This window comes from Podarcis pityusensis (assembly GCF_964106645.2).
Source record: "Podarcis pityusensis genome assembly, chromosome: 12".
Lineage (NCBI taxonomy): Eukaryota > Metazoa > Chordata > Lepidosauria > Squamata > Lacertidae > Podarcis > Podarcis pityusensis.
In genome coordinates, this window is record NC_138037.1 from 295,421 (window position 1) to 319,273 (window position 23,853).

At 47.1% G+C, this 23,853-nt stretch overlaps 3 protein-coding genes and 1 long non-coding RNA gene across 7 annotated transcripts in view; 3 read left to right on the plus strand and 1 right to left on the minus strand.

Annotated features, from left to right (window-relative positions):
* Positions 1-19,375, minus strand: part of LOC308459783 (vomeronasal type-2 receptor 26-like) — a 65,624-nt gene extending 46,249 nt beyond the window's left edge. The window contains exons 1-3 of one of the 4 annotated variants that reach the window (XR_013978325.1): positions 5,723-6,318; positions 4,689-4,881; positions 2,610-2,643 (exon numbers count right to left, since the gene is read on the minus strand). Coding sequence is in view for 1 of the 4 variants with exons in the window: in XM_080975467.1 (XP_080831593.1) it covers positions 4,689-4,706 (18 nt within the window). In the remaining 3 variants the exon portion in view is untranslated. Of the gene's footprint in view, positions 1-2,609; positions 2,644-4,688; positions 4,882-5,722; positions 6,319-19,247 lie in introns of those variants that run through there. The other 3 variants (XM_080975467.1, XM_080975468.1, XM_080975469.1) reach the window with 3 other exon arrangements.
* Positions 9,731-15,893, plus strand: LOC308459844 (lysozyme C, milk isozyme-like). Its single transcript, XM_080975581.1, has 4 exons — positions 9,731-9,919; positions 10,237-10,398; positions 13,983-14,061; positions 15,557-15,893. Exons 1-4 carry the CDS (start codon positions 9,775-9,777, stop codon positions 15,621-15,623), a joined length of 453 nt encoding a protein of 150 aa, XP_080831707.1. The 5' UTR covers positions 9,731-9,774; the 3' UTR covers positions 15,624-15,893.
* A 48-nt stretch (positions 19,376-19,423) lies between the features above and the next one.
* LOC308459858 lies at positions 19,424-19,864 on the plus strand. Its single transcript, XR_013978345.1, has 2 exons — positions 19,424-19,629; positions 19,714-19,864. It is a non-coding gene; the product is annotated as an uncharacterized lncRNA (long non-coding RNA).
* A 1,092-nt stretch (positions 19,865-20,956) lies between these two features.
* Positions 20,957-22,593, plus strand: MRPS12 (mitochondrial ribosomal protein S12). The gene is made up of 2 exons (XM_080975574.1): positions 20,957-21,150; positions 21,873-22,593. Exons 1-2 carry the CDS (start codon positions 21,102-21,104, stop codon positions 22,271-22,273), a joined length of 450 nt encoding a protein of 149 aa, XP_080831700.1. The 5' UTR covers positions 20,957-21,101; the 3' UTR covers positions 22,274-22,593.
* The last annotated feature ends 1,260 nt before the right edge of the window (positions 22,594-23,853 follow it).

Below are 23,853 nucleotides of genomic sequence, written 5' to 3' on the forward strand. Positions count from 1 at the left end.
CCAATAGTCAGCATGGATTTCTGAAAAATAAGTCATGTCAGACTAACCTGATCTCGTTTTTTGACAGAATTACAAGCCTGGTAGATGAAGGGAACACAGTGGATGTAGCCTACCTTGATTTCAGCAAGGCATTTGACAAGGTGCCCCATGATATTCTTGTAAAGAAGCTGGTAAAATGCGGTCTTGACTATGCTACCACCCAGTGGATTTGTAACTGGCTGACTGACCGAACCCAAAGGGTGCTCATCAATGGTTCCTCTTCATCCTGGAGAAGAGTGACTAGTGGGGTGCCACAGGGTTCTGTCTTGGGCCCGGTCTTATTCAACATCTTTATCAACGACTTGGATGATGGACTCAAGGGCATCCTGATCAAATTTGCAGATGACAGGATCACACTTCAAAACGACCTTGACAGATTAGAGAACTGGGCCAAAACAAACAAGATGAATTTTAACAGGGAGAAATGTAAAGTATTGCACTTGGGCAAAAAAAAAAATGAGAGGCACAAATACAAGATGGGTGACACCTGGCTTGAGAGCAGTACATGTGAAAAGGATCTAGGAGTCTTGGTTGACCACAAACTTGACATGAGCCAACAGTGTGACGCGGCAGCTAAAAAAGCCAATGCAATTCTGGGCTGCATCAATAGGAGTATAGCATCTAGATCAAGGGAAGTAATAGTGCCACTGTATTCTGCTCTGGTCAGACCTCACCTGGAGTACTGTGTCCAGTTCTGGGCACCACAGTTCAAGAAGGACACTGACAAACTGGAACGTGTCCAGAGGAGGGCAACCAAAATGGTCAGAGGCCTGGAAACGATGCCTTATGAGGAACGGCTAAGAGAGCTGGGCATGTTTAGCCTGGAGAAGAGGAGGTTAAGGGGTGATATGAGAGCCATGTTCAAATATATAAAAGGATGTCACATAGAGGAGGGAGAAAGGTTGTTTTCTGCTGCTCCAGAGAAGCGGACACGGAGCAATGGATCCAAACTACAAGAAAGAAGATTCCACCTAAGCATTAGGAAGAACTTCCTGACAGTAAAGGTTTTAACAATGTATTTGGATGGTATGCATATTTATGGTATGATAAGGTCAAAGCACATAAAGCATTTAAAAACCATATTGTCAGGAAAGCATTGTTCAATGTTTGGATAAGATATAAGGATTTATTGGAAAATAAAACCCCAAGGTGGCTGTCACCAATGGAAGCGAAAGCTCAGAAAAAGCTCAATATGGAGGTCAAATGGCCGAAATATTGGGAAATTTTGGAAAAAGATGGAGATAGACTGAAACTGCAGAGTTTTGAGAAATTAAAAAACAAAGTGCGAGACTGGCTTCATTATTATCAGATAATGGAGGCATATAATTTGGATAAGAAAATTGGTTTCCAGGTGGAAAAGTCAAAATTAGAAACAGAACTGTTAGAACCCAAAACTAAGATTTTGTCAAAGATGTATAACTTGCTGTTGAAATGGAATACTCAGGATGAAACGGTGAGATCTGCTATGATTAAATGGGCACAAGATGTTGGACATAACATAATGATGGCTGACTGGGAACAGTTATGGACCACAGGTATGAAGTTTACGGCATGTAATGCCTTAAGAGAGAATATTATGAAAATGATATACAGGTGGTACATGGCCCCAGTCAAGCTTGCAAAAATCTATCATCTGCCCGATAATGAATGTTGGAAATGTAAAGAAACTGAAGGTACATTCTTTCACCTTTGGTGGACGTGCCCAAGGATTAAGGCTTTCTGGGAAATGATCTATAATGAAATGAAAAAGGTATTTAAATATACCTTCTTGAAGAAACCAGAGGCCTTTCTCCTGGGCATAGTCGGCCAATTGGTGCTAAAGAAGGATAGAACTTTCTTTATGTATGCTACAACAGCAGCAAGAATACTACATGGATCTGGTGGAAATGACTGGCAGAATCCGAGACCAGGGAGAAGAGTTGGTGAAAGAAGATTGGAAGAAATTTAAAGATTATCTACAGAAATATTGTAAAATTAATGAATGTTAGAATGATGTTAGAATGATGTTAAGTGGTTTAAGCAGTAATGCCATAAAGGTGTATGTAAAAATGGATTGATAACAGGTGAAAATTTAAAGTTATACTATATTAAGTTAAAGGATTAAGAGAAAATAAAGAGGGAAAGAAATTGCTGAATTAACTAATTGAATTGGAATACAAAAAAGGGAGGTATGAGGAGGTCAGGGAAACAAGGATATGAATGTAAGGCATGGAAAGATTGATCCATTTTTTTCTTTTCCTTTGTAAGTGTTTTTATTTTTTTATTCTGTATTTTGTATTTTATATTTTTCTTGTATTTTTATTTTTGTTTTTTATTTTTGTATTTCTTGTTTTAATGTAATTCTTTTCTCTGAAATTTTAATAAATATCATTAAAAAAAAAAAAGAACTTCCTGACAGTAAGAGCTGTTCGACAGTGGAATTTGCTGCCAAGGAGTGTGGTGGAGTCTCCTTCTTTGGAGGTCTTTAAGCAGAGGCTTGACAACCATATGTCAGGAGTGCTCTGATGGTGTTTCCTGCTTGGCAGGGGGTTGGGCTCGATGGCCCTTGTGGTCTCTTCCAACTCTATGATTCTCACCTCCAACTCTCCTCTTCCTATGTGTGTCCTTAATTCAAAATAAAAGAATCTTAATATAAAAATTACAAAAGAATATGAAAAGGAAACTCCCATCTCCCTGTCTGAAAATCATCTGTTGCAACAATTATTCAGAATATGCACTCCAGAATAAACCCAGCTGTACTTGGTATCCAGCCTTTCCCCTCCCCTTCAGCAAGATGACCTTTCCCCGACATTTCCCTCCCTAGCCAAACCTTCAAATCTTAACAGCACAGACAGTGCAATATGACTCATAAGGATAGTCTCATAATCCAAATTAGTATTTCTCCAGCTTCTAGGTCCAGTTTCTATAAAGCCTTATTAAAACTGTTACAACAAATCTCAGCCAAGTCACAATCCAAAATTATGGTCTCTTTTAATGTTCATCCAATCCTGCTTCCTCTTCTTTTCCTCATCTTTGGACATCCACTGGGGATGGGGAAGAAGGCATCTTAATTCCCTTTCAGCAAACGAGATCATAACTTGCGTTAACAGTTTCAGGATCTACATTACATCCCCTTTTGCTGGCTGTCCATTTTTCTCTGCCGCTCATTCCCGCACCAGCTCAGCCCAACCTCATCTTCCATGGAGCTCTTTCTTTCTCCTCCTGCTCTGCCCTCGCCTGCTCAACACAACCTTCTGCCTCTCCCAGCGACTCCTTTCCAACGACTCCCACCTTGTGACCCACACATTCCCCCCCCCCCCGTCTGAAGGCGCTCCATGTCTGGATGGAGAGCAGAGCTGCAGAAGATTCTTTGGAGTAGATGCATCTGGTTCCCCTATAAATCACACAGAGGCAAAGTTAATTGGTAAAAGAACTTTCGACTAAAGGTTTTTCAGCTTTGTTACTGAAAAAACTTCAGGAAACTTAGCAGACGTGAAAGAAAGAGAAACCATCCCACTGAGCTCTCAGATTTATCTTTCTACCTCAGCGTGACCTTTGTATTTCAATAAAAGCCTATCTTTCCACTTGGAGACTTCCTCCTTTTCTTTTGGGTTTCCTTGTGGGAAACCTCCAGGCTAGCAACCTTTTTTTGAATTTCTCCTACATATACATGACTAGGTTTAAAAATAAATAAATCTGAAAGTGATTTAAAAAATTTTCTTACCATGAAGTTCAGTTTACAGATGGTTGGGGGGGTTATTCCAAAGCAGAGCCCATCTTTTCAAAGGATCCTTATTCATCTTGGGAATGTCTGCATGTGATCCCATTTCTACAGCTCAAAGAAACACCATGGAGGTGGCCGGAGCCTGAAAGGCGAAAGCCTTGGCCTCGAACACAGGACTCAGGGACGCTTCCCTCATGGAGACCTGGGACCCCTTCTCCTGAAGGGACCTCCAAGGAGGAAGCCAGGGCGGATCAGTCCCTGGGGAGCGATTCCTAGACTCATCTGGAAAGTGCCTTATAATGTTCCTTTCCCCGCTTGCCAGGAGCCTAAGCTCCATTTGGGGTTCCCCCTTCTGCACCCCAATGTTCCTCCAAGGCAGGCTCTGGATGCTCCCCAGGGCCCTGCAGGGGATTCAGGCTGGGGAGGGCTGTCTCTTCCTCTGGCCATTGCAGCCCCCAGGAAGTCTTGGGAGGAGGCAGGAGACCTTCAGCAGACAACAGCCAGGCTCGGTCCTCCAAAATGGCTTCCTCTTCTGAGGCCGCTTGCCTGGCCTCTCCCAATGGAGAGGCCTCCTCCGCGGGGCCAACATGGCGGGGAGAGAGGCTGCCCTGCGGAGGCCAAGCCATCGTGGCAGGAAGGCGGCTGAAATCTTTACAATTTACAATAGGCAGAGAATTCTAAGTATGGAAAAACCAGAGAGAGGAGCTGAGGGAAGTCGGGGGGGGGGGAGGGGAGGGGAGGATGGGTTCTTCTCTGGAGAGGGGGGAGGGGGAAAATTAAGGTTGATATGTTTTATTGATAAAATGTTATGTTGCAATTCCTAATAAAATTTTATTTAAAAAAATGTTCAGAAATATATTTAAATATGAATACTTGGGGGATTTTTTTAAGTCAAATGAGGCAACAGGGCAGAAAGGACTTAGGAAGGCATGCAAAAGTGACTTACGGGAAATAGAGTGTTCATTCAAGTTTTGCAGGTTTTGAAACAATGCAAAGGAAACTGCACAAGTGGATGAAATTGGATGTGGGCGGTGATTTTGCATATTACAAGTAATGGTTTCTCTTTGGAAATGCCTTCAGCTTTCTTCGCGGAAATGTTACACACCCTTCAGAATTTCTCTGATGACAATAGGGATGTCCTATTCAAGAAGAAGAAGAAGAAGTTTACTATTTATACCGCTCCCAGCTGACTGGATTGCCACTTTGGGCAGCTTCCAACCTATAGAAAAACATAATAAAACATTCCTTCCAGTAGCACCTTAGAAACCAACTAAGTTTGTTCTGGGTATGAGCTTTGGTGTGCATGCACACTTCTTCAGATACACTGAAACAGAAGTCACCAGACCCTTATATATAGGGAGAGGGTGAGGAGGGTTCACCCATTCCCACCACCCTTCTGAATAATCCCCCATTGCTCCCAGGCTTAATTAGCTTTTGACACATCACAGGAAGCACCAGCTGGGCTTAATTAGCTTTTGACACATGTTGATTCCAGTGGGTTAGAAGCATCTAGTACACAGCTCAAATTCACACATGGGTCTAGCATTCAGTTTTAAAACACAAGCCTTAATTAAATTCTAACACTAGCTGGATCCAGAATTTAGGGTGTCTTGCACCCACCAACTCATAACAATAGTTTCATATTCACATAATCAAACCATGTAAGTAATATGACTGGCTATGCATTGCCAAAAAGAGGGTACCAGTTTGCACATGCAGCCCTCCAGGCCTCTCTACCTGAAGTTGAAGGGGAATGAGGGGAGGAATCTATACCATTAGTCTCCAGATATTAACAGGGCAGCCCTTGTCCTTCCTCTCCCACTGAAACAGACTCCCCACAAAGAGGTAAATCCCTTTAGTGTCCACCACTTTGGGGTCACAGCCACCCATCTAACCCCAACTCCCCAATAGCCACAGTATTAGCCTCTTAATTGGAACTTTCCCTCAAAAAACCCTATTAGTTCTTGGTGTGACAAATACCTTCTTCCGAGCAGGAGAGTCTAACCCAGAGCTCTCCAAACCGTGTGTCGCTGCTCATTAGTGTGTCGCTTGCAGTGTGAAGGTGTGTCACACAAATGCTCCCCGTGCTCCTCCCAGGGCTGGAAAGGGGTTAGTTTAACCTCCGGTTTGCTAGTAAAACTGAATTACTGTGTTGCGAAATGATGCACGTCTAAAAAGGGTGTCACCAACTTGGAAAGTTTGGAAAGCTCTGGTCTAACCCTGGAACTTCCTTATTTCAAAGGGGAGTTTTGGTAACCAAGATATATATCCCAGTTATCTTCAATCACTGCATAATTATGCCTAGTGCGCCATTACCTCCCCAAAAGTCCCAGAAAATGTGAATTCCTGTTTCCTTCCTTCCTTCTTTTCTCATTCCAGTCTTGCTACACTTTCTTTTTCTCCACTGCTACATATTTTGTTTCTCAACAAATGCTTTCCTTGCCATTTGGCAGGATTGACTGCTGACCTCCCAGCACCAGAGTTATCTTTTGATAAAGGGTGGTATATTAATAGAATATAATAACAATAACAATAATAAACTATTCATTTATTAGTCTTTAAGGTGCCACATTGTCTCCCTGCTTATTTAACTTATATGCAGAATTCATCATGCGAAAGGCTGGGCTGGATGAATCCCAAGCCGGAATTAAGATTGCCAGAAGAAATATCAACAACCTCAGATATGCAGATGACACAACCTTGAAGGCAGAAAGTGAGGAGGAATTAAAGAACCTTTTCATGAGGGTGAAAGAGGAGAGCGCAAAATATGGTCTGAAGCTCAACATCAAAAAAAGGAAGATCATGGCCACTGGTCCCATCACCTCCTGGCAAAAAGAAGGGGAAGAAATGGAGGCAGTGAGAGATTTTACTTTCTTGGGTTCCATGATCACTGCAGATGGTGACAGCAGTCTCGAAATTAAAAGACGCCTGCTTCTTGGGAGAAAAGCAATGACAAACCTAGACAGCATCTTAAAAAGCAGAGACATCTCCTTGCCAACAAAGGTCCGTATAGTTAAAGCCATGGTTTTCCCAGTAGTGATGTATGGAAGTGAGAGCTGGACCATAAAGAAGGCTGATTGCCGGAGAATTGATGCTTTTGAATTATGGTGCTGGAAGAGACTCTTGAGAGTCCCATGGACCGCAAGAAGATCAAACGTATCCATTCTTAAGGAAATCAGCCCTGAGTGCTCACTGGAAGGACAGATCGTGAAGCTGAGGCTCCAATACTTTGGCCACCTCATGAGAAGAGAAGACTCCCTGGAAAAGACCCTGATGTTGGGAAAGATTGAGGGCACAAGGAGAAGGGGACGACAGAGGACGAGATGGTGGGACAGTGTTCTGGAAGCTACCAGCATGAGGGAGGCAGTGGAAGACAGGAGTGCCTGGCATGCTCTGGTCCAGGGGGTCACGAAGAGGCAGACACGACTAAACGACTAAACAACAACAACAATTACATAGATTCTATATCTTTAAGTGTACACATGCTGCCTGTTTTGATCTCTTCAATTGAAAATGATAAGTGAATGTTGAGATATTTCCTAAGTTGCACACTGTTATCATATATCAAACCAAAATTGCACCATGTGTCTGTTTTTTTGCAGGGGGTGGGGTTCCTGTCAATACTTATTCCCCTCCCCTAGCGTTATAATAATAAATTTTATTCGTATCCCACCCTCCCCAGCCAAAGCCAAGCTCAGAGCTGCTAACATCATATAAATAAGACCATATGCACAATACAATTAATCAATCAAAATTAAGATACATCCCACAATTAATTCAAACAATTAAAACTAAAACTAAAACTGGACATGTGGCAATCTTCAGGTTAAAATTGGAAGCGGTTAATATTTGCCAAGACCAACTGTTTCCACTGATATTATAAGGACCTATGAGTGGGCTGGGAACCTCCTTCGCGCTTGTTCTTATACAAAGAGAAAATGAGTCAGGCTGAACCCTGACCAAAGGCCTGGCGGAACAGCTGTGTCTTGCAGGCCCTGCGGAAAGATGTCAAATCTCACAGGGCCCTGGTCTCTTGGGGAAGAGCGTTCCACCAAAAAGGCCAGTCTGATCTCCCTGGGGCCCAGAATCTTCAGGGTGTTATTATTTGCAGACCTTAAAGTCCTCCGTGGGGCAGAACAGGAGAGGCAGTCTTGTAGGTACGAGGGTCCTAGGCCGTGAAGGGCTTTAAAGGTTAAAACCAGCACCTTGAACCTGACGCTGTACTCCACCGGGAGCCAGTGCACTGGGTGAATGTGATCTCGCAGCGAGGACCCCGTAAGGAGTCTCACTGTGACATTCTGCACCCGCTGGAGTTTCTGGGTCAGTCTCAAGGGCAGCCCCACATAGAGTGAGTTACAATAATCCAGTCTGGAGGTGAGCGTCGCGTGGATCACAGTGGCGAGGTCGGGGCGAGAGATGTAAGGGACCAACAGCTTAGTTTGGCGGAAATGAAAAAATGCTGCCTTTGTTGTCTTCTTGATCCTTGTCCATCCTGGCTAATAAAAGCAAGCTGGGAAGGGCTGGGCGATGGGCTCTGTGGGCTGGTGAATGCTTCTCTCTGTGAGGTAGCCTTCCGAGACCTGCTGAAAGAGGCTGTCATTAAACCACTTTTTTAAAAAAAATCTTTAGACCTGGCTAATATTGCCAACTATCACCCAGTCTCAAATCTTCCATTCTTGGGCAAGGTGACTGAGCAGGTGGTTGCTGAACAACTCCAAGCACGCCTGGAGGATGCGGACCATTTGGATCCCTTCCAGTTGGGATTCAGGCCTCACCACGGGACTGAAACTGCCTTGGTCGCGCTGGTTGATGATCTCCGGCGGGCTAGGGACAACAGTTCTAGTTCTGCTTCCTAGTTCTGCTGGATCTCTCAGTGGCTTTTGATACCATCGACCATAGCATCCTTCTGGACCATCTTGAGGGGCTGGGAGCTGGGGGCACTGTTATACCAGCTCCATCTGGTATGCAGGCTGAGATCCTACCTGCCCGCAGACTGTCTGGCCAGAGTGGTGCATGCTCTGGTTATCTCCCATTTGGACTACTGCAATGCACTCTACGTGGGGGCTACCTTTGAAGGTGGCTCAGAAATTGCAATCACCGTATTTTCTGCTCTATAAGACTCACTTTTTCCCTCCTAAAAAGTAAGGGGAAATGTGTGTGCATCTTATGGAGCGAATGCCGGCTGCGCAGCTATCCCAGAAGCCAGAACAGCAAGAGGGATTGCTGCTTTCACTGCACAGCGATCCCTCTTGCTGTTCTGGCTTCTGAGATTCAGAATTTTTTTTTTCTAGTTTTCCTCCTTTCCTAAAACTAGGTGCATCTTGTCGTCTGGTGCGTCTTATAGAGCAAAAAATACACTAATCCAGAATGTGGCAGCTAGACTGGTGACTGGGAGAGGCCGCCGAGACCATATAACACCGGTCCTGAAAGACCTACATTGGCTCCCAGGACGTTTCCGAGCACAATTCAAAGTGTTGGTGGTGACCTTTAAAGCCCTAAATGGCCTCGGTCCTGTATACCCGAAGGAGCGTCTCCACCCCCATCATTCTGCCCAGACACTGAGATCCAGCACCGAGGGTCTTCTGGCCTGTGAGAAGTGAGGTTACAGGGAAGCAGGCAGAGGGCCTTCTCGGTAGTAGCGCCTGCCCTGTGGAACGCCCTCCCAGCAGATGTCAAGGCAATAAACAACTATTTTACTTTTAAAAGACAACTGAAGGTGGCCCTGTTTAGGGAAGTTTTTAATGTCTGATGCTGTATTGTTTTTAATATTCAGCTGGAAGCTGCCCAGAGTGGCTGGGGAAACCCAGCCAGATGGGTGGGGTAAAAATAATAAATTATTATTATTATTATAATTGTAACCTGCACCTACACAGAAAGGGAGGCATTGAAGATTACACCCAAACTCTTGTCGGAAGGCACTGGCAATTCTCGCAAGAGATGGGTGTTCTGCTCACCATCTGGACTCCACCCAAAACGTTGGTCTACAAAAGCCACTGAGGATCCCAGAGAACCAAAGCATCACTCTCCAGGGAATGGCAGAGATGAAGGTTCTGGTCCTCACCCTCTTCTGCCTCCTCCTTGCAGGAAATGAAGCCAAAAGGTTTGATAAATGTGAACTGGCTAAGCGTATGAAACAGGAGGGGTTGGATGGCTATTATGGCATCAGCCTGGCCGACTGTGAGTTTGCTCTTCCTTTCGCTTCAACTTTGCAATTTCTGGTGTTTTAAGGGCAAAGCTGAAATGGGGACTTCTTTTTGGGAAAAGGCTCACACACCCTGCTGCCCATCAAAATCTCCCAACTTTCATTTGTTGTTTGTGCAAATTTCTATTTAAGGCCATGGGAGGGGGGTAGACGTTACAGGCAGCTTCTGTAGTGAACATTGAAAGAAAGTTTTTGAATTATTCTGTTTCAAAATGCTGCAACTTTGACAAAAAAAAGTGCACCCCGAGCATATACCCAAATTGTAGCCTTTTTCTTGTCCACTTTGTTCCAGGGGTCTGTACTGCTTTTTATGAAAGCAGATTTGACACCAGTGCCGTTGGGCCACCAGACTCCGATGGCAATCGTGACTATGGAATCTTTCAGATAAGCAGCCGCTGGTGGTGTGACAATGGACATCGCCCAACAACCAACGTGTGTGAAACCTCCTGCAATGGTAAGCAACTTGATACTGCAAGGATTGCTAGCTCACACTTCTTTAAATCAGTTCACATTTGAAGGTGAATCTACCTAATTTGCACTTTCTGAAATAATACACGGACAAACACACTGCACATTCTTCAAAACTCACACTTCTAATCTTGCAATGCCCTTCTCAAGCCAACTGCATTGGGCACAGTATGCCTACAAATAGATAAATTTACAAAAATTACATACAAAAGTACATTAGATTACAAAAAATTGCATACAAAGCTGTCATTCAGGAGAATTTCACACTAAAAAACTGCTGAATTTACATGAAGACTTTTAAAAGAAAGAAATCCCCAACCTCCCTCCCTCCACCCCTAGGTGTCTCTGTCCAGCTCTCAGGACTGTCCTTAGTCAGTGGTCCCCAATGTTTTTGGTACGGTGACCGACAAATCCAAATTTGCAAGACATGGTGACTACAGATTTATTGTCAAATGAATTTTGGACCTTAGGACTTCCATAAATGCTGGTACCATTATCTTAATAAATTTTAAAATGTGTCTCCCACACTTCTCTCTTCCTGTGCCCCCATCTTTGTTGAATTTGTGATGAACTTTTAATGACAGACTTAATAATAAAAATTAAAACTACATAATGAAATTCAAAATGTTTCACATAGTATAGGTTCCATTTATTCATTTGAGTTAAAGCCATTGGAGTGAGCACAGGAAAAATTTTAGAGAGTACAGTCATTGCTGCTTTCCTCCCCCCCCCTTCATGTTTACCATGGGAAGCCAGCTGTGCCCTGTTTGTCCTGACTGTGCCACTAAATATTGTTTTTACATGCAAACATACACACTGGTACTGCTGTTGTTGAATAACACCAGGGAGTACTCCTTGTACCAGGAAAATCTATACAAGGTAGCCAGACAATACTATTGCATACACACAGAGCACACACCTAATCATCATCATCATCATCATCATTTATTTATACCCCGCCCATCTGGCTGGGTTTCCTCAGCCACTCTGGGCAGCTTCCAACAAAAGAGTTAAAATACATTAAAACATTAAAAGCTTCCCTAAACAGGGCTGCCTTCAGATGTCTTCTAAAAGCCTGGTAGTTGTTGTTCTTTTTGACATCTGGTGGGAAGGCGTTCCACAGGGCAAGTGCCACCACCGAGAAGGCCCTCTGCCCTGTTCCCTGTAGCTTTGCTTCTCACAGTGAGGGAACCGCCAGAAGGTCCTCAGAGCTGGACCTCAGTGTCCGGGCAGAACAATGGGGTGGAGCAGAGGCTTGACAACCATATGTCAGGAGTGCTCTGATGGTGTTTCCTGCTTGGCAGGGGGTTGGACTCGATGGCCCTTGTGGTCTCTTCCAACTCTATGATTCTATGACGCTCCTTCAGGTATACTGGGCCTTTGAGGCCGTTTAGGGCTTTAAAGGTCAGCACCAACACTTTGAATTGTGCTTGGAAACGTACTGACACATACAGACCACAGACATACAGACAAGTTTTGTGTCTCTTGCTCCACCTTATACTACACAGATATACAATCACTCAGATGCGCCTCTCTCTCTCTGCTCAGGCGCTTGTCTTCCTCTCTCTCATGCACCACACGTGCAAGCGTGCATCCCTCTGCCCTCACCAGCAGCGTAGTGTGGGTTGCCGCCCCCTCCCTGGTTGGGGCGGGGGCCAGGGGGTGGCACGCAGAGCCCCCAGAGGGTGGACGGAGCCCGCCCCCAGCAGGCTCTTTGACTGCTGCCTCCATCCACCTGCCCACCAGACCAACCTGCCTGCTGCTGTGCCTCAGCTGCCAGGGCTCGGTGCCTGTCATGGGGATCTTCTTTTTCTTCTTCTTCTTCTTTTGCTTCTTCTTCCTTTTCTTCTGTGGCAATCACTCGTAGCCGAGTAAGATGGTCTACCATAAACATGGTTTTAACAGTGAATTGTAGAGGCCAATTCTGGATCCACACGTCCTTCCACAGGGGGGACATTGGTTTCTGGGCAGGAGTTGATCACGGTGAGGATTGGCCAAGCGTGCCTTCCTCTTAGCACGTTTCTCCCTTGTGTCCTGAGTTCGAGTGTCTTCAAAGCCCAGGACACCTTTGGACAAGGCTGGTCTCCAGCTGCAGCGCTCACAGGCCAGTGTTTCCCAATTGTTGCCTTCTGCTGTGCCTCAGCTGCCAGGTCTCGGTGCCCGTCATGGGGATACCTGATTGCACACCCTCAAAAATGTGTGCTGGGGCGATGACCCCTCTGGCTCCTCCACGCTACACCTCAGCCCCTCTCACACACAGACACACACTGCCCTCTTCCCTTCTGACCACACATACATGTAACCCCTTTTTCTCACTTGCACAAAACAACATGTAAATCTGTCCCTCCCTTCTTCCATTACACACACATCACAAATACATCTCTCCCACCTCCCTCACACAACTTGCACATCTCTCTCGCAGTCACACACACATTACTTGAGCGCTAATATCCCAATTCTAAAAAGCATCTTCGTAGGGCTAAAGAACCACCTGCCAGCAGTGCCACCTAGTGGGCAGCAACACCCCTTACCATCCGAGGAGACCTCTGCCTCTCCTTTACTTCTCCAACCCTTTTAAAAACAAAACATCCCAGCACAAGGCAAAGGAGGCACCTGCTTGTGGCTGATGGATAGCAGAATCCTGAATGTGCCGGGGCAGCCCTGCTGCTCCTCCCCATCGCACCCCTTCCATTTAGTCTTACTTATCATGGGACAAACAAGGCACTCACTGCTTGCTGGCAGGCAGCAGCAGCCGGAGCATGCAGGGATCACTGTACATCTCCTTCCTTCCTTTCATTTTATTTCAAGTAATCTGCAGGCAGGCAGCTGTGTGAAGAAAGGTCCTAGCACTCCTTACCAAAGTATTCCAACGGGGGGGGGGGGAGCACTGAAGAACTTGACCCACTTCAGCTGGTTTGGCTGCCCACTTGCAGGTCGGGACCCACAGGCTGGGAAACATGGCCCTAGGCCATGACCTTGATGTTTGATGCCTGCTTGAATCTAAGGCTCTGGCTCTGGGAGAAGGCAGACCCCCTTTGGGGTGTTGACGCTGTGTGCCCCTTCATGGCAGGCCCAGGTTGTAGATATGTCTAAGTAAACCAGATAATATTGGTCAAGCTGGCCCCCTCCAAGGATGCAGGTCTGGGGGTGGGGTGCAAAATTGTGCCTCTCCACTCTGGTTCAGAGTGGCTCGCATCCCACCAGGCCATCAGCGTGTTCCCCAGACCACTGGGCAATACAGCTCCTTACCCAGGGTTCGAGGGACAAGGAGGGTGTTGATGCAGGGCAGAAGAGGAGGCAGCCATGGGCATAGCCATGGGGGGCAGGGAGGCAGAAAGAAAGACTGAACTAACTGACCAATCACGTCCAAAAAATGGAACTGCTGTGTCCTTGACCTCTGACATTTGACCTCTAACCCTCTAATTCAGGCTTGGAATTGGATGGACCTCTAGGAAAAGGCATTCCACAGTTCAGAGGCAGCCTCTGCAACCTTGGGGGTGTTTGTATTATGGGGGTTGCATTTTAGGAATCCCCAGTAACCTCCTTTGCTTTCTGACAAATCTTTGCCAGCATTCTTAAATGATGACATCACAGACGATATCAAATGTGCCAAGAGGATTGTCCTTGACCCCAACGGGATGGGTGCCTGGTAAGTGCTAATATCTCAGTGCTTGTAACATTCAATACCTGCCAAGTTTTCTGTTCACATAACTGTGTAGAGGAAGGTGGTTTCACTTGACAGTTGTACAGTTGGCAGCTAAAGATCCTTCCCCAATAGGCACTGACACGGGCTAAAGATGCTTCCTTAAATGTACAGCCAGTAGTGCCCCCACTGCCCTGGGACCCTGCTGCCCTTCTCCACTTCCTCTGAGTAACTGGCAGCATGACATGGTGCTGGGAAGCCAGGAAAAGACCGCAGCCCCACCCGCATCACAAAGCCAGCCACTACCATGTGCAGCAAACACTTGGGTGGCTGGTGGCTACTAGGAGCTGTTAGTAGTTGTCTTGGTGGGGATTTAAGGACATGATTTGGCAACTGAGCCAATGTGGAGTAGTGGCAAGAGAGGACCTGGGAGACCAGAGATCAAATCCTGACTCAGCCAGGAAGTTCACAGGTTGACATTGAGTCAGTCACTGTCTCACAACACAGCCTACACGACAGTGTTTTTCTAAGGGGAAGAAGCATGTATGCCACCTTGAGCTCCTTGGAGAAAAGGTGGGGTATGAATGTAGTAATAAATAAATTGGAATGCAGGAAAGGAGGAGACAGCCTGAGTTCTGTCATGGGCTGGAGCGAAGTCCTGGGGCAGATGGTTCACTTCCCAAGTTTGCTTGGAGGTCTTTCACAGAAGGCTATCAATGCTTAGCAGCCACAATGACTCTGTTCCACCTCCATTGTTAGGCACAATATGCCTCTGAATGTGCTTTTCACTCACTGGATCATCACCTTGTCGTGGTGTAGAATCATAGAATCATAGAATCATAGAGTTGGAAGAGACCACAAGGGCCATCGAGTCCAACCCCCTGCCAAGCAGGAAACACCATCAGAGCACTCCTGACATATGGTTGTCAAGCCTCTGCTTAAAGACCTCCAAAGAAGGAGACTCCACCACACTCCTTGGCAGCAAATTCCACTGTCAAACAGCTCTTACTGTCAGGAAGTTCTTCCTAATGTTTAGGTGGAATCTTCTTTCTTGTAGTTTGGATCCATTGCTCCGTGTCCGCTTCTCTGGAGCAGCAGAAAACAACCTTTCTCCCTCCTCTATGTGACATCCTTTTATATATTGAACATGGCTATCACATGGGAGGTGGATACAGATTCAGTTGCTCAGACTCAAGGAATGAGGCAGTTGAGCAGCTCGACAGCTGTATCCATGACTGAGCAGTAACGTTCCATGGGATGGGATGGGAAGCAAAATTTTGCTAGAAGGGCACCATGGGCTGTTAATAGGTAGACTTCCTGTTGACCGCTTAAACTGATCATCAGCATGAACAGGAAGAATGACCCTGTAGCTGACACGAATGCCTCACTTGGAAATGTTGTGGAGCTTTTAAAGAAGATCCACCTCACTTGTAGTTAGTTATCCAAGCAACAGTCATGTGGCTTCCTTTGCTTCATTTTTTGCTCTTATTCTGACTTTTAGGGTTGCTTGGAGGAATCATTGCAAAGGACAAGATCTCTCAGTGTGGACAAAAGATTGCAATCTCTGAGTTCCATGGTCCTGAATGAATTCCAGCATTTCTCTTGAGATCCCCTTTGATGAAACATCTACCTACTGCCATATAATCAAGATCCAGCTGCTTCTTTCTGGGCTAGCATTTGCATGTTGTGCCCCACCCCATGGTGGAGGGAAATGGCCCTCTTTCTAGATGAGGGAAAGTGATTATTATTTTTAAGTGTGTCTGGGGTGGTGAGTCATCTTGCTTTGGATTGAGAGCTTCTCTGCTTGAAAATCTTCAATAAACTGAACATAAACAAAACTCTTTTCTTGCTTGATTGGTAAATAGAAATAACAGAATTAGGTTAAGCATCATCGTCTCATCATAATTGGCAGGGAGGCGTATCTAGGTCCCTTGCACCCCGGCAAGGAGCTGTATGGGCACACACACACCAGAAAAATCACTTCTCGCACATGTGATCTTGCTGCGACAGCAGCAACGCACTGCCACACACATACACATCATAATTTCCCGCAGTCTACCTTCATGCTTCCTTGCCATCTCTCCCACCACTCAGCTCCCAGCTCTTGTCTAAACTCATGACCTTATACAGATAACTAGTGACAGATTTCTGGGGTGACTTACAAATGTCAGATGGATTGGAAAATGGGCCTCAAGTTTGCAGTCAGTTTAAAACTGGAACACATCCTATAATATTCCCATTATTTCCTGACTGACTTTCTCCTGCTTATTACTTCTGGTACATCCTATTATGAAGTTTTCCAGGCATTCTATTATCCCTTCAAATGACCAGGCCTGCCTTGATTTGGGCTGGGTCTGCAGTGCTGAGGAAGAGGCCTAACCCTTTCTCCCCACATCAGGTGCAACTGCCTTCCTGAAGATGTCAGCTGAGGGGGAAACTCAAACGTCAGGTGTGGCACCGCAAGATAGCTATATCAACCAACACACGTCTCTCCTCTTAAGTCCAGGGGCACTGCTGGGTTTAAGCAGGGTTGGTCAATGGGGATCAGGGGCATGATGGATGAGGCCATAAATTTCCCACTGCAGTCATAAATGTCTGCCCACGTACTGCAGCAAAATAGTAGTCTGGCCACGAACAGAATTGCTGTGCTTGGACAGAGAATGGCCACGAACAGAATTGCTGTGCTTGGACAGAGAATGACACATCAGACGTGAAACCTAAAACTGGATGTAAGCAGGAGCCCAGGGCCCTTCTGACCCCATGGCTTTCTGCTTGAGCTTTAAAAATGGGGAAGTTTCAGCTTTGCAAACAGTTTTTGGAAATATTCCTTATTTCCCCAACTGCTCAACTGAATTGACTCTTGTTCTGATGGTATGGATTTATTCGGTTGGGGTGGTGCCCATCTCTTTGTTTTGTTAACGGAGAAATCCGAGGGCTCCCTTGGACAAAAAAACAAGGACACCAGCCAGGAATACCAGAGCAAAACAGCAGCCAGTAGGCTTGGTCTTTATTGAAGACTGTCGCGACAGGACTCCCACCTGCCACCAGGTGAAACAAAATGGAAGCCCAGAACAAAAGAAGACCCCAACTTTTATTAGTTACTAATCCCCCAAGCTACACCCCTAGAACTACATCACAACTACATCATGACTACATCATTGACACATCACAAAAAGGAGGGGTTGAGGGAGGAGTTGTGGCGGTAAGTATCTTGTATCTGAGTATCTTGTCCCCTGGCTGGTTCCCCCCCCCCCCCAGTCATTTCCAGAGGACAAAGGGGAATTGGCAGTTTCCTGCCCCCAGAGGGAAGATCTGATCATTGTCCTTTGTTCCAGTCCATGTTGAATCCACTCCCATATGCAAGTCCTTTGTGACTTTGATGGTCTTCTGTCTGGGACCATCAAGGTTGTCATGCCGACTGGGTAGGGCTCCTGAGTACGTGTTGGTACGCTTAAGGGATTATGACCATCTTGTATCCAGTAGCCACCTTTGCAATCTTATCTCCGAAGGGGGGAACTGTTGCAGGAACCCCCCCCCCCCATCATTCAGTTTGTACACCCACTCACACACGACATACGTGACGTTTCTGTTATAAATTCATAGTAAATCAACTGTACATTGGATTTAAACCGGTCCACATTTATTTTGCTCCATGAAGGAAGGACTATCAAAGGGGGATGGTTTGATACAGGACGGCCATAATACAGGACGGTCTACAGCTATTTGCTCTGGTTGGTGGCTGGACTCTTTCCTTTATTCCGCAGGGACCCGTGGGCTCTGCCCGACGAGCTGGGTGACTGAGCAGCCTCACATCTAGGTTTTTCCATAACAGGACCAAGTATTGGACACTGGAGAGATGAGCCATTGCCGTAGCTGCCTTGCCAATACGCTTGTTCGGCTCAGCGTCAATGGAGTGGTTGCTTCTAATGGTGGAGCCCAGGTAGACAACATCATCTTCCACCTCATGCATAGAACTGTTGTGTTGGAAGACATTCCAAGGGTCACCTAGTCCAACCCGCAGTGATGCAGGAATGATGCATTGAGTGCTGGACATATCCTGACCCAGAATGATGGCCTTCGCTGCTCTGGTGGTGAGGCCAAACTCTCTGCAGACTTGAGCAAAACAGTGAGTGAGTCTCTGTGGAGTTTCCTCAGAGTGCGCTGTCAAGGCTGCATCATCCAACTCTTTCAGCTCTACAATTTGTGAAATATCTGAACAGCTGTCACAGGGAAGATTTAATAAAGTTAACACTTTTTTATCCCTTTGGAGCTGCACTGTATCTTTTTACTTTGTCCTTCCAGTCCGTGGTGCTTTGTGGTATAAATCTTTGATTCTTCACTTTCCTTCTTTTTGTTACCTTTGCACTTTTGCTTGTGTGTTAACAAATCAATAAAATTATTTAGGAATAAATAAAGAAGGGCAGGGGGGCCCCCTGTGCTCCATGGTGGGCCACCCTCAGCTTCACTTGTTTTATTTATTTGTTTGTAAAAGTATTTATGTACAGTGGTACCTCAGGTTATGGGACACGGGTGGCGCTGTGGGTAAAACCTCAGCACCTAGGACTTGCCGATCGTATGGTCGGCGGTTTGAATCCCTGCGGTGGGGTGAGCTCCCATCTTTCGGTCCCAGCTCCTGCCCACCTAGCAGTTCGAAAGCACCCCTAAGTGCAAGTAAATAAATAGGTACCGCTTTATAGCGGGAAGGTAAACGGCATTTCCGTGTGCTGCGCTGGTGCTGGCTCCCCAGAGCAGCTTCGTCACGCTGGCCATGTGACCCGGAAGTGTCTCTGGACAGCGCTGGCCCCCGGCCTCTTAAGTGAGATGAGCGCACAACCCTAGAGTCGGACATGACTGGCCCGTACGGGCAGGGGTACCTTTACCTTAGGTTACATACGCTTCAGGTTACAGACTCTGCTAACCCAGAAATATTACCTTGGATTAAGTACTTTGCTTCAGGATGAGAACAGAAATCGTGCGGCGGCAGCAGGAGGCCCCATTAGCTAAAGTGGTGCTTCAGGTTAAGAACGGACCTCCGGAACGAATTAAGTACATAACCAGAGGTACCACTGTACGGCTAAAGCACAAAATCTCTCAAAGCAGTTTACATTTAAAAGATTTTTTTTAAAAACCTACAACAAAATCATTTCAAAAAATCAAAACTAAAAACAACTGAAAAGCAAATAAAGATTTACCAATCTCTGCAGCTTCCCCTCCAGCTCACGTGTCTGCAGCCTGATGAAATAAATAATTAATTGCCTCCCCCCCCCAGGGGTCCTTGTCTCAGAAGGAGGACCGGGACCTCGGAAGGAGCGCGATTGGAGGCTCCATACCGGTCGGGAAATGACACAGACCACAGAAGGATTTGGAAAAAGCAAAGTCTGATCCTTTATTGGAAAAAAACAGAAAAGAAACAAAAACTGTTGCAACAGGGTCCCCGCTGACGTAATGAAACGGAGTGAGACCCCGAAGAAAAGGACTGCCTTGACTCTTATACCTTTTGGTTTCCATAGAAATCAAGAACAGTGGAGGTGGCGGGAAGAGACATGAATGGCATGAGGAGTGGATTAACATAAGGTAAGTAGGATGTTGGAAGACTTTTGGGAGGCGTCAGTCCTATTTAATTCTGGATCTACTTATAGACTTCTCCTTTATCTACAGGAAAATACCTCTGCAACTGCTGATAATCAGCATGCAGATGCTCAGGAAATGGCTTCAATGTAAATATGAAATCCTATTCTGCATTGCTATCAATTCAAGTCTGATAGTCTGATGTTTGCATACTTACTGGAAAATAAAACCACTTTATTTTGAGCCGGCATTGGTGTGTATTCATGGCATTATTTGCAGACTCAGATGGCAGTGTGGTAGAGTGTGTTTTTGGCAGCCTTTTGGATACAAACTGAGTCAAGTACATACATTTTTAAATACTTTGGTTGTTACATTCTTCAAAACTATATTTTGGATACATTCAGAAAAGTACAACATAATACAACATTTCAGTAAAAACATTTCAGTAAAGATACATTCACGATTACATTTTGTAAGGAAATACAAAGATACACTTTTTGGAGAACGAGATACATCTCAGTCAGGGCACCTCAGGAAGGATATTCAGGCTCCTTTTAGTGAGACAGACATAGCAAAAGGCACATTAAATCACATTCACCTAAACATGAAAAGCTGCATTCTTCAAGGCACAGCTGATTCCTCTTGGGGGGCTTTTTTGGTAGAAGGATATAATTCGGATATTAGTAGGGTCATTGTCCTTTACTCCCCTCTCTGCCCCTGACTCTCTTGCAACACTGACAAGCAAAGGAAACGGCTTGGCTCACTTTGGAGGTCGCCGAAATGAGCGGCTGGAGGGAGAGCGCCCTGCCAAGGCTAGGCAAGCTCTATGGCGGAACCGCTCTACGGCGCAGAAATAAGATCCCGCCTTGGACTCTATGGTCACTTCCGGCACTGCAGAGCCGGAGGCGCTTTGCTGCCAAGAGAGGCGTCACAGGCCGTGCAATACGGGGGCGGGGCCTCTGTCGTTGACACCGGAAGTTCTCCCTCCGGCAATCTTTTCCTTCCTTTTCAGGCTTCGTCCCGCCCTTGCGGCCAATCAACGCAGAGCAGCTCGACTCCTCCCCGGAGCGTCACCGGGAGGGCGCCGCCTCTGTCGCCCAATGAGGAGAGAGGCGTGGCCCTCTCGCCCCGTCGCCCAATCGGAAGAGGAGCCGCTTGAGGGGCGGCGCCCTTGGCCAGTCGGAGGACGCGGCCTGTGCGCTTCCTTCCCCTCCCTCGGAGGCGGGAGAAGGCCGCGCCAGGCTGCCTCCTCTCCCCGCTCAGAACCTGCCCGGGGCGGGGCGGGGCGGGGGAGACACGAAAGCGGCCCTCGAAACCTCTCAGGGCTGTCGCCAGGCCCCGCCCCGGAAGTCCGGCCCCGCCGCCCCGCCCACCAATGGCACGTGACCCGGGATCATAGAGTCGGGAGGGATCCCGGGGGTCTTCCTTCCTTCCTTCCGGTCCCTGTGAGCAAGAAAGACCGGGCGCCTGGGCGCAGGATGGCTCCGGCGGGGCTGCTGCGGGCGCTGGCGGCTCCTCTGCGCTGGGGTAGGTGGCCGCCGGGAGAGCCTCTTGCCCTGCTCCGTGCGCCTCTCGGAGGGCCGCTGCTCCCCGGCGGGAGGGGGCTGGGAAGGGGGGGGGAGAGCCGCGGGCTCCCGAGGGGCGTCTGTGCGAGCGGGACCTCAGTCACCCGGGTGGGCCAGGTGTAGGGCAGGGCTTGCTGGACCAGGACAAAGGGCCATCCAGGCCAGCATCCTGTCCCCACGGTCCCCAACTGGTGCCCATTATGCAAAACCAGGGTGCAGGATCGGAGCACAAGAGCAACGCTGTCTCGGCTTGGGGTTCCCAGAAACTGGTATTTGGAAGCATTGCTGCTTCTGAGCATGGAGGCAGAGCACAGCCGTCATCAAGAGCCCTCCTCTCCTCCTCTGTAAATTTGTCTTAAGTTGGTGGCCATCACTGCTTCCTGGAGGAGCAAGTTCCACAGTTTAACTGCCCTGCGTCAAAAAAGTCTCCATTTTATCTGTCCTGAATCTTCTAATATTTAGCTTCATTGCATGACCACGAGTTCCTAAGGAGAAAGAGAGACGCTTTTCTCCACCCACTCTCTCCATGCCAGACTTAACTTTATCAACTTCTACCATGTTGCCTCTTACTCACCTAAGCCAAGAGGCTCCAATTGCCACAACCTTTCTTCCTAGGGGGGGTCTCTCCATCCCCTTGATCATTTGGGTGGCCCTTTCCTAACCCTTGCATTTTTCTTTTGCCAGGAGCTGCTGCCCTCCCTCGCAGCTTCATTCCACCACCCTGGCCGGTGCTGCCACCCCCGAGCTGCCCTATGGCCACCCTCAACCAGATGCACCGCAAAGGCCGCCCCAAGCTGCCTCCGCCAAAGCCCGGCCCCACCAGTGGCTGCCCCCAGCTCAAAGGGGTGGTGCTGAAGACCATGATCCGAAAGCCCAAGAAGCCCAACTCGGCCAACCGCAAGTGTGCCCGTGTGCGGCTCAGCAACGGCAAGGAGGCCATCTGCTTCATCCCGGGCGAAGGGCACAACCTGCAGGAGCACAGCATCGTCCTGGTGGAGGGCGGGAGGACGCAGGACCTGCCAGGGGTCAAGCTCAAGGTCGTGCGGGGAAAGTATGACTGTGCCCATGTACAGAAGAAGAAGTGAGCCCAGACTGGGCCAGGCATGGAGCCAACTGGGCCTGCGCTTTCACAGGCAGCTTCCAGAAGCCTCCAGGGCTGTGGATTGCAGTGAAGGAGGCAGAGCAAAGGATCTCTCTCTGGGAGAAAACTTCCATTCCTGGAGACTTGGCTTGGAGGGTGCCTGGGACTCTTCCAGCTGGAATTTTTCAAGGCAATTGGCTGCCTCTTCCTTCTTATATGTCTAGATGGCAGATGCAGCATGCCAAGAGAACGAGGAGAACTCCAAGGCATGGTGGGGGGGGGGAGGGAGGGTTTTGTGTTCCTAAATAAAGAGTGGCGTGATAACTTCCCTGCCTCAGTCTTTTGGAGAGATGGATTCAAAGCCATTGCGGGGGCTTGGACTAGATGCTGTCTTGGGTTCCTTCCAACTCTGCAATTCTACACTCACGCTTGCCCTGGCCTGTTTCATACTCAGTCTCTCCTGTAGTTTCCCCAAATATTATTGGACTTATGACTGTCAGGGACATTCCCAGATATCTTAATTTGGTTGGAATTATTTTTTGGGATAACCAGAAGGAAACTAGATCAGCACGGTTCAGCATAGCTTCCCGTTGATCTTTTGCTCCGTTGCAGTGGCAACTCTGGGCAAGGCCAGAGGCTTCCTGAGGTGGCGTGAAGTCTACCTTGGTTTCCTTTCTTTTAGAAGCAGGTCACAGCTACATGTCTCTCTCCACCACCACAGCAGATGCAAGCTGCCTTCATATTCTGTGTGTGTGTCAATAAGGGAAAACACACCAAACCATTAGTCTCTTCCTTCATTTCCTTTCCTTTCTCCCTTCTTTGCTGTCAACAACATACAATTATGAGACAAAACACAGAATAGGGATTGAAAACTGGACAATGTTAGTAAAATCCTTTATTCTCTTAACATTAGTCTTGCTGGATTCCAGACTGTCCATACTTATCATTTGATATGGGTGCTCCTAAGAGAAGCTGTTTCTGGTGCTTAGAGATCACCCTTTGTCAGATTTAAGGATTGTGCACCATCTTCAGAAACAGGAGGCAAAAATTCTGTGGCAGAATCCCAGCCAGTTTTGCTTTAGTCTTAGGTATCCATCATTCACAGAAAGGTGTTGCTAGATGTCCCTGCAGAGTCTGCGGTGGCCCTTTCACTGTACCCACACATAGCTGTCAACATTTCCCTTTTTAAAAGGGAAATAAATTCCCTTATTCCAAATAGGATTCCTTGCAAGAAAAGGGAAAAGTTGACAGCTATGTACCCACAGCTTGCCTTAGGGCAAGGCAAGTCTCCTTGGACAGAATGGCCACAGATACAGCAGCGACTCTTGCCCTTCTTGAAGCAGCCCGGTAATACTGATCTCAAATATTTGCTTGCTTGTTCTCTCCTTTATTTATTAGATTTTATACCTAGATACTGTAATTCCCCTCAAAACCTTGACCTGGCTAGCTATGATTTTGCCTCACTGTGTGTGCCTAGAGGGCTGGCAACTGCTGTTACGGTGGCATTCTACTAGGGAGAGCTCGAAACACTGGTTGTGGAAAGTTAATGGCAGCATAGATGCAAGCTCCTCTGTGCTTAGCTGC

Bases quoted from the DNA above. Each gene is read 5' to 3' on its own strand.
- LOC308459844 (XM_080975581.1), top strand. From the start codon at position 9,775: ATGGCAGAGATGAAGGTTCTGGTCCTCACCCTCTTCTGCCTCCTCCTT. The intron at 9,920-10,236 runs GTGAGTTTGCTC...ACTTTGTTCCAG, and splicing joins TGGCATCAGCCTGGCCGACT to GGGTCTGTACTGCTTTTTAT. The intron at 10,399-13,982 runs GTAAGCAACTTG...AATCTTTGCCAG, and splicing joins GTGTGAAACCTCCTGCAATG to CATTCTTAAATGATGACATC.
- MRPS12 (XM_080975574.1), top strand. From the start codon at position 21,102: ATGGCTCCGGCGGGGCTGCTGCGGGCGCTGGCGGCTCCTCTGCGCTGG. The intron at 21,151-21,872 runs GTAGGTGGCCGC...TTCTTTTGCCAG, and splicing joins GGCGGCTCCTCTGCGCTGGG to GAGCTGCTGCCCTCCCTCGC.